The following is a 15023-nucleotide window of genomic DNA, read 5'->3' on the forward strand; positions in this document are numbered from 1 at the left end:
TGTAAACAGAGTCTAGGCATGGCTAATGCTACTGAACCCCTCGCAAGTCAACTGCTGTCGGACAACCCCCCTCCCGTCTGGTGTTCCGCTGGAGTTACCCTCGGAGGAGAGGCGTGGGACACAGTCCGCCGTCTCCAAAAAGCGTCCTGCATCACCAGACCTTCCGTCGTCGCAGCCTAAGACTAAGAGGGCATCTACGTCACAACGCAGACTCCGCACCCCCAGGGCAGCGTCTACTACCAAGGGGAAAACAACGCAGTCAGCAAGAACTTTCTCAGCCGAGATTGTTCCCGTTACAGAACAGGGCCTGTATGATGAGCAGCCGCTCATCATACCTGATGTTCATCGCAAGAAACGACTGGTGTCAGCTACAGTGACGTCAGCGCAGATCCTCAATCAGCCTGATGTATCAGGACTGACGATCTTCCCATGGGTCCCGTCGCTACCAACGCAGATAGGGCAGCTACTACAACTTCGCAGACCATCCCGGGCGACCTGGTTCATCAGATTATGAAGTTGATGGAAGACCGCTACGGACTGGAAAAGATACAACCAGCCCAGGACCTGAGCCTTCGCGGAGGCTCCACCGCAGACGTCACCCCTGAGGGACCCCCCCGTCAACGTAGCGGCTGCTACCAAGTCACCACTGAGGGACCAGCCTGCGTGAAGGACGTCACAGTCTACCTCTGTGAAGGACCCAGACGATCAGCGTTCGCGAAGGCCTTCGCGAAGGACACCTAGATCGTCACCAGCCTCAGACTCTGATGATCAACGTTCGCGAACGCGTTCGCGAAGAAGGATCCTCTCATCCCCAGACTCTGCCTCGGACCACTAGCCTTCGCGAAGGTCAAGTCGTCACTCCCCAGGACCGGACTCAGATGAAGCTTCGCGAAGGTCTTCGCGAAGGACTCCAGTTACAGACTCCAAGTCATCTTCATCTAGAAGGTCATCGAGGGATTCCCCAAGAGCTTCGCGAAGCTATCGTCGTTCACCACAACATAGATCTCCGCAAAGGTCACCTTACAGACGCAGCTCGTCAGGCCGTTCTCCACGTCGATCGCCTCATAGGTCTCCACATAGATCACCACGCAGGACACCTCATAGATCACCACGTCGCTCGCTTCATAAGCCTCCGCGAAAGTCTTCAGTCAGGTCTCCTCATACATCGCCATGCACAGTTGTTCAAGTATACAGAACTCCACCTCAGTCACCATCAGAAGAATATCATCGGCCTCTTACCAACGCTCCGGATACCGAAGATGATGGAGGCATCATATTCTCCGACGCAGAGATACGCTGGATGGCCAACAACCTGGACCTGCTTTCGCCATCTAAAGACAACTACCCGGCTCACACCTATCTCACGATCACCCTACCTCTGATTGACCCTATAGCAACGGCTCCACGGAACTTATCCAAACAGCCACTAAAGCTCAGGCGCCTCAGTTCAACGCCAAGAAGTTCTTTGCTTATAACATGGACCCATTCTACAAAGCTCAAGAAATCAACGATAACTTTAATGTCATCAACGATGCCAAGGCCAAGACGTACAAGATCGAGGATCGCAAGCTGGCTCAAGTCGAAACTATGACCAGAAGAATGTTTTTCGGCCTCAACAGATCCAGAACTATTAATGAAACTCTCATCACTAGATTCCGAGATTCTACATCAGAAGAAGACAGAATGATATACTCGGCCCTCCTTATGCAGAAGAAGGACCAGCAATTCATGACGGATCACTTTCATCCATCTCAGCAGCTCTTACTCAGGCTCGTCGTCAAGGTCTCCTCACCACCTGTAGTTGGGGTGAACAGTTCACAGCACCTCTAATCACAGCCCCATGGTCAACGCCTTCCATCTTCACTGGAGGAATTGATAAAGTCTCTAAAGAAGTCATCAAGTCATCAGAGATACTTCAGAAGATCGAAGTTCACTGGTTTACAGAGAGCACGGGACAGGAAGATGGCCAGAACCAGAGGTGGAAAGGACTCTTTTCGCAGCCCATTCGGCAACTACAGGGGAGGATCTGGAAGAGGCAGGGCACCCAGAGGCTCCCGCAACTATCGACAATGAAAGATGGGTTCGGAACGACTGGAGTGTTCAACCCCCAGCCGTTCCTGTACAACCTTCACAAGTGGGTGGACGCCTTCAACTGCACTGGGAGAACTGGGGAATACTACAAGATCCATATGTCTCCAACATCCTTCAACACGGATATCGAATCCAACTACAGGCCACGCCTCCGCTTACAGTCAACCCTCACAAGTTCGACTTCCAGACACAACAACTACTAAAGTAACGAGAAGCTGTTTCATATCTCCTAACCAAACAGGCCATAGAAATCGTGGATCAAGTAAACATTGAACCAGGTTTCTACTCCCCAGTTTTCATAGTGTCCAAGAAAAATTCCAAGGAAAAGTTCCGACTCATCTACAACATGAGCACGTTCAACAGGGATTATCTATGCAAACCGCCAACGTTTCGCATGATACATCTACCTCAACTACGGCACCTCGTTCGTCCGATGGACTACATGGCCAGTATAGATCTACAGGATGCCTACCTGCATATCCCGATACATCCCGACCCGAGGAAGTACCTACCGTTTACTCTAGACGGGCTACATTACCAATGGAGGGTACTACCATTTGGAATATCATCGGCCCCCTTGGTTGTTCACAAGAGTAACGAAACCCATCGTCACTTACCTACATCGTCAAGGGCTACGCAGATGCGTTCTACCTTGACGACGGGATTCAAGTAGATCAAGATCCAGAGCGTCTCAAACTACAACTGAATTTCATCATCAAGCTACTAACACAGCTAGGATGGTTAGTGAATCTACTCAAGTCGGACCTAGCACCTACGCAAGACCTGCAATTTCTAGGCATTTGATTCCTCACGACACAGAATCGTACCGTCGTACCAGAGGACCGATGGCTCAAGATCCAACAGACCATTCCACAAGCCTTACTCTCTCCGTTACCACTACGACAGTGGCAGAGTCTGTTGGGTCTCCTCACGTCAGCACAAGACATGACAGCCAGAGGCAGACTACAGTTACGCCCGTTACAGGTCCTCATCAACGCTCATCTCGACGACCTTCAACCATTCGGTCTACCAAATTACCTCAGACCTCATCTACTTTGGTGGACCAGGAGGTCGAATGTTTGCGAAGGCATCTGTTTAACAGAGCCGGAGTTCAAAACCCATCTCTATGTAGACGCGTCGCTCCAAGGTTGGGGAGCTCATCTCGCCAACCGGACGGCATCAGGGTTATGGAACCAAGAAGAGAGAAAACTGCACATAAACATGCTCGAAATGAAAGCAGTAATCAACGCCCTACTTCATTGGAGCACCATTCTGAAGAATGCGCACCTAATGATCCACACCGACAACTCAACAGTGGCGTTTTATATAAACAAACAAGGTTCAACGAGATCATTGAACCTATTGACTCTATGCTTCCAACTGTTCGATCTGATCGACGATCTAAACATACATGTCAGAGCATGCCACATTCCCGGAGCCAAAAATGTACTAGCAGACGCACTCTCTTGGCCATATCTACCGTCACCGACGGAATGGAAACTCCACCCAGAAATCTTCGCTCAGATTATCATGGAAATAGGAGCTCCATTAATAGACCTATTCGCTACTCGCTTTAACAATCAGCTAACAACATTCGTCTCACCAGTCCCGAAGCGGTGGGCAACGGACTCTCTAAGCATATCCTGGGAAGGCCTCAACGCGTATGCGTTTCCGCCGCCAGTGCTAATACCAAAATCAGACAAACTCAGAGCCTCCAACTGATTTTGGTTGTGCCCTACTGGCCAGCGAGAACGTGGTTTCCCATTCTAATTCAAGCAATTGGACAACCAATACTACAACTACCAAAGCGCTCGAATTTACTTGTACATCCTCACACAAAACAAGCGCACGGAAACCCAGGAGCATTCCAACTTCACGTATGGACTGTATTAAAGTGTGTTTAAACAAGAGAGGTTATTCAGCCAGAGCGGCAAAAGCAGTCACGCTTGCTTTGCGCAACTCTACGCGCAACTTGTATGATGACAAGTGGCATGATGTATGATGACAGTTTTGAGACATACGCTGCTAAAAAGGGATACGCTGCTAAAAAGGGATTTACAGCTAGAAATGCTACACACCCTCAAGTGGCAGACTACCTTTGTCACCTACGACAAACCAAACGTCTAAAAGGCTCGACACTATCTACGTATCTCGCAGCATTAAGGTCAGTGATAACTATGAGAACGGGTGTCAAGATAACGAAGACGCCAGAGTTACTGGCCTTACTACGTTCATTCCGATTGGAGGATCAGAAACAGAGATTTCGCGCTCCAGCATGGGATCTAAATATAGTGCTCCAACACCTCACAAGTGAGGCTTATGAACCACTGGAATCAACATCGTTCGAATTTCTGACACAGAAAGCACTGTTCCTGCTTTCCCTAGCAACGGCAGCCAGAGTATCAGAAATCCACGCTCTAGACTACGAGAGAACACGTTTTGATGAGAATCAAAACACAGTGCATATGGGACTGCGATGGGACTTTATCGCCAAGAATCAAATGCCAGGTCAACCAGACAGATTATTCCACGTCCCTGCACTTTCCTCGATACTCGGACCTCATGATACGCTTGATCTATCATAATGCCCAGTGAGAGCACTCAAAGTTTATTTACAACGATCCAAAACGAGGGGAAGAAAACTCAAGCGGTTATTCATCCCTCTATCTACAGTGACTGAGACCGAAGTCTCACGTACCACGATATCGATATGGATCAGAACTGTCATATTCCGAGCCTACAAGGCTGCAGGACTTGACCCTCCAAGAGCATCTAATCCTCACGAAATCAGAGCACTGGCTTCGACACTCGCTCTACATGGAAATTGCTCGTTGAATACCATTATGGAGGTCTGCTTTTGGAAATCCGACATGGTGTTTGCTAACCACTACCTGAGAGATATCGCCACCGAGGACGTCTCAGGTATTCACCATTTCGGACCATTGGTTTTAGCACAGCAGTTGACAGTTCCTCGTAGACGATGAGACATAGTCTCACGAGATTATATCTGTATATACTATATCAGTATTTATCAAGCTTACAAACTCTACGGAGTTTTTGCTAGTTGTATATCTTAAGCCTACATTAGTCTTAAAACCCAGTACCTATGTTACATGTACTATTGGGTCGCTTCTCCACTTTGGAGTCGCTTATTCCTATATTATTTTAATATTGTAGTACCCCATCTATGGCAGCTGGTAGAACTTATGTATGATAGCAGCAGAAATTAATTTAATTACAGTGCCATTATGAAGTTCCTGTAGGGGGTTATTACATCTAAATCACTAATTAAAATCCAAAGTATCTGTTCCCACCTCCGATTCCGTCGGATTCTACAAGCAAAAAGAGCATGAGTCAGGATAAGGAAAAATATGTAATTTTCTGAATAAAATTGATATTTTATACTTATCCTGACTCATGAGGTAAGCCCTCCCATCCTCCCCACATGACACTTTTGGATTTCCCTGAAAATTCAAGTGTCGGGCTCGTTAAACAGGAGAGAGTGAAGCATGTGGGATGTGGTGGCGCCACATTTCCTGCCAAAAGGGGCAAAGAGAGGCAACTCTTGGTGAGTATTGATTAGTGATTTTAAATTGAAGGGAGCTTCAATTAGGGAGATACAAGTGTTCCACTATGTTCGCAAGAAGAAGAAGACAAGCAAAAAAAGCATGAGTCAGGATAAGTATAAAATATCAATTTTATTCAGAAAATTATATAATTGCATGAAGCTTCAATACTTTTTCCTGTCCAACATATCTATATGGCACAAGAATATAGTGATTTGCTGCACTGACAGAGCTGTAAGAGTTATATCATGTCTATTTCACCAAAGCTATACAAAATGCACTTCTGCATTAATAAAGAAAGTTTTCAAATCATACATATACCATGGGAGTTTACTCTTATTTCACAAAAGAAGGGGGGCCATGGGTTAATTCCATGCATGACTGTGGCTGCCTTGATCATATCAATCCAAAATATATTTTGAACGACCAAAATCATGGAATTCAGGCATGAAATTGGACAGGTTTAACATTAAGCAGCATTAACATCCTGACATATGTAAGGCTGGATGATGAACTTTGCCAGAATGTAATAAGTGAGGGGTTGGATAATGCCTAGCAGTCTGAAACACTGACCACAGTACCCTGCCGCCTGTTAGTCGATCAGGGCAAATGACCCTTCCACAGATGAAATCACTTTTAGACCACAGCATGATAAGAACTTACACTTGAATATATTGATTCATCAAGCTAAGACTCTGAAATACTTCCAGAAATTCAAAATTATTTACTGTGTATTGTTTGAGGCTGTTAGACTTGCCAATTTCATGTATAAGCCAGTTTAGAGGGAACAAAGTGAAAAAATCCACATAATTTTGGAAATTTATTGGTTACCCTGCCCTAAACTGAGTATATTTAATTACAATTAACCGTGTTTGGCAATATCTGGTAAAAACAGAGCTTCTCTGCAGTAATTTATGGGTTACTGGGTTAGAGAAAGACACAATGTATTTGGGTAAACAGGGGAGATAATTTTAAGATATCGAACACTCTCATGTCAATAAAATGTGAATTCAGACCCATAATATTACATTCCACAAGGGTCAGTTGTTATTATTTACATCTAAGCAGCTTCTGGGGTTGATGTACAGCCCTTATTTCATGTCTGGGAAACTGAAATACTACACAGTGAGGCATTAAGGGGACACTGTCAGAAATTTCTAATGGATGAGGATGACCGAGTGATGGAATTTGGTAGTGAGACATTGTGGTGTCTTAACTGGACTGGGGGCACTTAAATGTACTACATGTACCTACATGTCCAAGTACTGCAACTTCTACAAGGCGGTAAAGCATATGGAAGCAAAGGGAGTATGCTTGATTAGACACTGCCAACAACAGACTTCGGACTGGCTTGTCGAAATACCACATTGGATGTGAAGGCTTCTTTTTCTGCTGTATTTGTGAAGATACACCTCCCCATTCACCAACAGGCATTCTACAAGCTGAAAATAGTGTTGAGATTACATTAAATGTCAAGTCATAAAATCCATAACAGCAATGATACAGTTGTTAATAAAACAGAAATTCATTTTGGGAGTATATGTCTAAAAAAGGAAAAGAAAAATAGGTCGTTGCATATGTAAAAGGGGACAGACAGAAAGAATTGATCATATGCTACACTGTTTGCATTTAAAACAAGGGTTTGTGACATGTTCTGCTGTCAGCAGTGAACATATTTCATGATATTCTTATCATTTGACTTCAAACTGACCCTAAGGAGATTAACTTAGACACTCACATTGTTGTGGCAGTGGTGATTTTAACCAAATTTGTTGTCAAATTCATCAGTTCCAACAAATTTAGAAGCCAGGGAACCACTACTTGATAGTAAGACTCACCTTGAGGGTCTTTTACCACTGTTCGACCACAAAACGAAGCAACGTTCATATTCTGGACACTAAAACAATCTATTCCACTCAAAACAGCCCTATCTTCCTCCTAGTACCTTTAAATTTGCCTCTACATTAATGCTAACATGTTTCCATGGTGAAATAAACACAGGAAAGCATGTAAAGTATGAATTACTGAAAAGTGCTCGAACCCTACAGGTTACACACCACCAAATGTTTTCCCATAGACTTCTATAGTAACCTTTTTTTTTTTTTAATATCCAGGCTATCAACAGCCATTCCATGTACACATGGGTACACTCTGGCCTTTAAACTACCATAAACCAATATCAGGCCAACTTGTCCGGCTCGTTTTGCAAGCACAGGAAGCAGAACACATCAACCCCAGTTCCGCACCAAATGTCACCTACTGGAAAATGTCTGTACACACAATAAGTATAAGTGATGGTGATAAATATGACAGCACTAAATACTTAAAATTGTGGTCAGTTTTAATTACTGGTTGGATGTGCTTTTAAAAAACAAACATCTTACACTATTTCATCCAATCACAGCTGTCACATGTCTCTGTCTCTCTTCACTTGTTTACATACGGGTCTCGCGCAGGGAGCATGTGATACTGATTTAGTGTAGTAGAACCTACAGGAAAATTTAGAAACATTTGCCCTAGGCAAATCTGAGATTTATGTACTGTATATACATGTAACTTCTCAGAAAAAATATAAATTTTTCCTTATCCTGACTCATGCTCTTTTTGCTTGTCTTCTTCTTCTTGCGAACATAGTGGAACACTTGTATCTCCCTTATTGAAGCTCCCTTCAATTTAAAATCACTAATCAATACTCACCATGAGTTGCCTCTCTTTGCCCCTTTTGGCGGGAAATGTGGCGCCATCACATCCCACATGCTTCACTCTCTCCTTCTTCGCCCAGTGAGCAGGATGTGAGAGCGCCTGTGTCTCCCTACGGCACTATATCCTTTGATTATTCTTACTTAGTTACCTCTACAAGTCTCTTATAGAGGTTTAGCTAGTATCCTTCAACAATATGGTTTGATATATACTCATATTTACTGCTGTTTATTCGTGGTTTACGCCGTGATTGTTCAGTAGATTAAGTTGATGAAAATCTGTACTGTTTGTAAGTTACGTTTTTCTGCTGCTGATCCGCATTTAATATGCCCTAGCTGTACTGTACCATGTGCTTTCAGTTCACGTTGCAGTTTCTGTATTAATTTATCTCATTCTGCTTTTAACAAATATTTACTTTGCGTCCTGAGACGCGCAGCAGATAGGTCACGTAAACAGAGTCTAGGCATGGCTAATGCTACTGAACCCCTCGCAAGTCAACTGCTGTCGGACGACCCCCTCCCGTCTGGTGTTCCGCTGGAGTTACCCTCGGAGGAGAGGCGTGGGACACAGTCCGCCGTCTCCAAAAAGCGTCCTGCATCACCAGACCTCCCGTCGTCGCAGCCTAAGACTAAGAGGGCATCTACGTCACAACGCAGACTCCGCACCCTCAGGGCAGCGTCTACTACCAAGGGGAAAACAACGCAGTCAGCAAGAACTTTCTCAGCCGAGATTGTTCCCGCTACAGAACAGGGCCTGTATGATGAGCAGCCGCTCATCATACCTGATGTTCATCGCAAGAAACGACTGGTGTCAGCTACAGTGACGTCAGCGCAGATCCTCAATCAGCCTGATGTATCAACGCTGAGAACTGACGATCTTCCCATGGGTCCCGTCGCTACCAACGCAGATAGGGCAGCTACTACAACTTCGCAGACCGTCCCGGGCGACCAGGCCAGGACCTGAGCCTTCGCGGAGGCTCCACCGCAGACGTCACCCCTGAGGGACCCCCCGTCAACGTAGCGGCTGCTACCAAGTCACCACTGAGGGACCAGCCTGCGTGAAGGACGTCACAGTCTACCTCTGCGAAGGACCCAGACGATCAGCGTTCGCGAAGGCCTTTGCGAAGTACACCTAGATCGTCACCAGCCTCAGACTCTGAAGATCAACGTTCGCGAACGCGTTCGCGAAGAAGGATCCTCTCATCCTCGGACTTTGCCTCAGACCACCAGCCTTCGCGAAGGTCAAGTCGTCACTCCCCAGGACCGGACTCAGATGAAGCTTCGCGAAGGTCTTCGCGAAGGACTCCAGTTACAGACTCCAAGTCATCTTCGTCTAGAAGGTCATCGAGGGATTCCCCAAGAGCTTCACGAAGCTATCGTCGTTCACAACAACGTAATATCTCCGCAAAAGGTCACCTTACAGACGCAGCTCGTCAGGCCGTTCTCCACGTCGATCGCCTCGCCGTTCACCTCGTCAATCGCCTCATAGGTCTCCACATAGATCACCACGCAGGACACCTCATAGATCACCACGTCGCTTGCCTCATAAGCCTCCGCGAAAGTCTTCAGTCAGGTCTCCTCATACATCGCCATGCACAGTTGTTCAAGTATACAGAACTCCACCTCAGTCACCATCAGAAGAATATCATCGGCCTCTTACCAACGCTCCGGATACCGAAGATGATGGAGGCATCATATTCTCTGACGCAGAGATACGCTATTGGATGGCCAACAGCCTGGACCTGGCTTCACCGTCTAAAGACATCAACCCGGCTCACACCTATCTCATGAGGGAGGACGACACAGACACGATCACCCTACCTCCGATTGACCCTATAGCAACGGCTCCACAGAACTTATCCAAACAGCCACTAAAGCTCAGGCGCCGCACTTACCTCAGTTCAAAGCCAAGAAGTTCTTTGCTTATAACATGGACCCATTCTACAAAGCTCAAGAAATCAACGATAACTTTAATGTCATCAACGATGCCAAGGCCAAGACGTACAAGATCGAGGATCGCAAGCTGGCTCAAGTCGAAACTATGACCAGAAGAATGTTTTTCGGCCTCAACAGATCCAGAACTATTAATGAAACTCTCATCACTAGATTCCGAGATTCTACATCAGAAGAAGACAGAATGATATACTCGGCCCTCCTTATGCAGAAGAAGGACCAGCAATTCATGACGGATCACTTTCATCCATCTCAGCAGCTCTTACTCAGGCTCGTCGTCAAGGTCTCCTCACCACCTGTAGTTGGGGTTAACAGTTCACAGCACCTCTATTCACAGCCCCATGGTCAACGCCTTCCATCTTCGCTTGAGGAATTGATAAAGTCTCTAAAGAAGTCATCAAGGATTCAAGAGAAGTCTCTCCTAACCAAGCAGGCCATAGAAATCGTGGATCAAGTAAACATCGGGCCAGGTTTCTACTCCCCAGTTTTCCTAGTGCCCAAGAAAAATTCCAAGGAAAAGTTCCGACTCATCTACAACATGAGCTCGTTCAACAGGGATTATCTACGCAAACCGCCAACGTTTCGCATGATACATCTACCTCAACTACGGCACCTCGTTCGTCCGATGGACTACATGGCCAGTATAGATCTACAGGATGCCTACCTGCATATCCCGATACATTCCGACCCGAGGAAGTACCTACCGTTTACTCTAGATGGGCTACATTACCAATGGAGGGTACTACCATTTGGAATATCATCGGCCCCCTTGGTTGTTTACAAGAATAACGAAACCCATCGTCACTTACCTACATCGTCAAGGGCTACGCAGTGCGTTCTACCTTGACGACGGGATTCAAGTAGATCAAGATCCAGAGCGTCTCAAACTACAACTGAATTTCACCATCAAGCTACTAACACAGCTAGGATGGTTAGTGGATCTACTCAAGTCGGACCTAGCACCTACGCAAGACCTGCAATTTCTAGGCATTTGATTCCTCACGACACAGAATCGTATCGTCGTACCAGAGGACCGATGGCTCAAGATCCAACAGACCATTCCACAAGCCTTACTCTCTCCGTTACCACTACGACAGTGGCAGAGTCTGTTTGGTCTCCTCATGTCAGCACAAGACATGACAGCCAGAGGCAGACTACAGTTACGCCCGTTACAGGTCCTCATCAACGCTCATCTCGACGACCTTCAACCATTCGGTCTACCAAATTACCTCAGACCTCATCTACTTTGGTGGACCAGGAGGTCGAATGTTTGCGAAGGCATCTATTTAACAGAGCCGGAGTTCAAAACCCATCTCTATGTAGACGCGTCGCTCCAAGGTTGGGGAGCTCATCTCGCCAACCGGACGGCATCAGGGTTATGGAACCAAGAAGAGAGAAAACTGCACATAAACATGCTCGAAATGAAAGCAGTAATCAACGCCCTACTTCATTGGAGCACCATTCTGAAGAATGCGCACCTAATGATCCACACCGACAACTCAACAGTGGCGTTTTATATAAACAAACAAGGTTCAACGAGATCATTGAACCTATTGACTCTATGCTTCTAACTGTTCGATCTGATCGACGATCTAAACATACACGCACTTATTGTCACATGAGGAGTGACAGAAATGTACTCAGCGAAACTGATGGACTACATTCAGGGAGCTGGTTTGTCATTGTCGTTCAACATCATCCTCAGCAAGGTCATGATACATAAGCAATGTTATGATACGACCTTGTATGATACATAGGCAACATGATCTGGGAATATGATACATGATACGATAGAAATTGCAATACACAAATGCCTCATAAGGATGGGAAAGCCGCAATAACTTTGTGCGCATAAGTGGCTGCAAGATTTGTATGATCCCCCGGGAATTCAGATTGACATCCAATGATCGAGGGGAAAAACAACCAGCGCCTTGAGTATGTACTAGTTGCATGGATGTGCGCTGTAGAAATATCCTATAATAAATAATAAAAACATGTGTGGAATTTGACTACAAATGTTTCAGACGCATGTTTGTAACAATAGCTATTTCTACTAGTAAACTTGAAACATTGATTACAAACTACATGTATCTCAAAGGCTTCCTTCTGGTTTGGCGATAATGTCATCATCATTGCTTGCCAGAGTGCTCTTTTCTTTTTTCAACTTTATGGAGAGATGAAAATCTGGTAGTGCCAAAGCTACTGACAATGGACAATGTTCGTTGAGTCCAGTGAAGTTTATTGAATATTTTTACAGTAAAGGTCTTGATAATGAGAAGATTTTGATAGAGATTTAACAAGTGTGTTATATCCACCCGATAGGCTTCCGCTAACCTTCTTTACTTCATTTTCAGAATGAACCTTTTCAAAAGAATGTTCTGCATTGAAAACTTATTTTCTTTCAGTTCAGCAATGATTTTGAGATCAGTAGGTTCCAGCATAAATTGGACGTTGAGCTTCCAAATTCAGAAATTTACAAGTTCAGAGGCTATGTGTAAGTATACTGTGTAGCCATGATGCTTATTTTTCTAAAGTTAAATGTCTTCCTTTCCTGTTTGTCTAAACTGTACAATAATGTTATGAAACTTTATCAATCAAAACCGAAAAATTGTGATTTGTAATATGCATGCATGATTTTATTAGTGTTTTTCATAATAATGTTTGTTGAAGTCTTGGAAGAATTAGAAATGTTTCATGATTCTTTTTACAAGAAATAGGCATAATATTTTTGTTGCATTTCATTTTTGTTGCCTGTTAATGTTGGCTGATTATTTTTTGTTTTAGAAAACAATAAACAATACCTCCTAAAGTTTGTGATGCTCATCACATTCAATATGTCTACAGGTTACACATTTTCGCTTAGATTGCGTAGATCGATGCTCATGATGTTGATCATTGGATTGTTGTTTATGTGCTGCCGTCATATAGCTGGAATATTGCTGTGTGTGGCATTAAGCAACAAACCAACAAAAACAAACACTTAGATAATTGTATGTCCTCAAAATGTATGGAAGAATATTTGTAGTGATTTTGTATTATTTTTTTGTTCTATTTTCCATTGCAGAGAAAAAGAATCAAAGCAAAAATTTCCTTAAGTAATGAAAACTTACTCCTGCGGGGATGCATTCTGAAAAACACTGACTTTATCGAGGGAATCGTGGTTTATGCAGGTAAGACGTTCTTCCATTAGGCACTCACTCACACATTACAATTAATTAAATAAACAGGTGAGGTGAGATGAGGTGAAATTGGGTTTAATGTCGCACTTAAGAATATTTCGCTCATATGACAACTCATATGTATATGTGGCTGCTTGTACTAGCCCAGACTTAAGTTGGTTTTATAGTGCTAGCCCACTGAGATACCATGCCGCAGTTAAGCATGAATACCCCACTCAGACACATTATACTGACTCCAAGCCGACCAGTCCTTGTTGTGCCCATTAATACCGAGCGCCAGGCAGGGACCAACAAGTACCATATTTTAACATCTTTTGGTATGACGCGGGGATCAAAACTGCGACCTTCCGCTCTCTGGGCGCACACTCTAACTAAAAATAACTTCTTGAGAGGCATTCAGATACTGAGGAAGAATAATTGAGCGAGTCAATGTTGCTTTAAGCTTCATGAGCAATTTTGCAGCTATTCACAACTCTAAGGGAGAATAAGAAATGTGGATAAATAACTTTATTACAATCGGAGAAATATAGAAGTTATTTATCCATATCTTATCCTTCCTTAACAATAGAAATGTCAGTAGAACAGCACCACATCAGGTCGTTGGCCTGTGAGGCATGGACAATATATATACAATGTGTATATATCAGTAAAAGTAAACAATTATGCAACAGCTGATAGATTCAGCTGACAGGCCTTTTGTCATATCCAGAGAGCCTGTATTAATTCATTGACGCACCAAGACTCGTAACAGGATGTTGAACTCTGAGAAGTTTCTGTGTGAAATCAGGGTGATCATTAACTGCTTAACACTTCTTCACAATGGTTAATACACAGGCTGTGTATTGGCCTGAAATTTTTTGGCAATATATACCCATGGAAACGAATAAGGGAACACCTGAAAGTAAAGGTGTTCTTTTATTCTTTTCCAGAATTTCACACACAGTGCAATACATACCTTGGGAAAAAAACATGGAAAAGAATAAGGGAAAACTTGTAGTTTCAGGTGTTCCCTTATTCGTTTCCATGAGTATATGTTATAAATGTATATGTATTGCAAAATGGGAGGTCAAAAAGTTTATAGAACACACTACCTGAAGTTGCTGACTAGCTGTGCCGCTAGTAGTATTGCATACATTGATCATTCATGAGATACCTGTGAAAGTTTCAACACCTCACAACAAATAGTATTAATATTGTGGTTATGGGAAGAGAGATACCCTGCTGATTTGAGAAGTTCTCAAAACCTTTTGACCTCTCTTCATAGTACATACTGCAGTATCTATTTGGCATTTATAACAATCATAATGGGGGTCATATTATGGTTGTCAAATTCTGTAACATGAGGAGCAGTATATTTCGAAGTATATAGAGTATACTAAATGACCTCCTGTGTAATACCATTTTTATTAAACGAGTTAATGATTTGGTATCAAACGAGCAAAAGCGTGTATCTTTCACAAGTTTAATAGAAATGGTATGTCACGGAAGCGAGTTTAGTATTCTGTTTATTACTCTCCAACAAAAATTGATAGAAA

The 15023-nt window shown here is 43.9% G+C and overlaps 1 protein-coding gene across 1 annotated transcript in view; it reads left to right on the plus strand.

Moving 5' to 3' along the window:
* The first annotated feature begins 10286 nt into the window (after positions 1–10286).
* LOC124274919 (phospholipid-transporting ATPase VD-like) overlaps positions 10287–15023 on the plus strand; it is a 102296-nt gene continuing 97559 nt past the window's right edge. The window contains exons 1-2 of the mRNA XM_046710640.1: positions 10287–10388; positions 13374–13479. Coding sequence (XP_046566596.1) covers positions 10287–10388; positions 13374–13479 — 208 coding nt within the window. The remainder of the gene's footprint in view (positions 10389–13373; positions 13480–15023) is intronic.

This window comes from Haliotis rubra, unplaced genomic scaffold (assembly GCF_003918875.1).
Source record: "Haliotis rubra isolate DU_JTF1 unplaced genomic scaffold, ASM391887v1 Scf1, whole genome shotgun sequence".
In the NCBI taxonomy this organism is placed as follows: Eukaryota; Metazoa; Mollusca; class Gastropoda; order Lepetellida; family Haliotidae; genus Haliotis; species Haliotis rubra.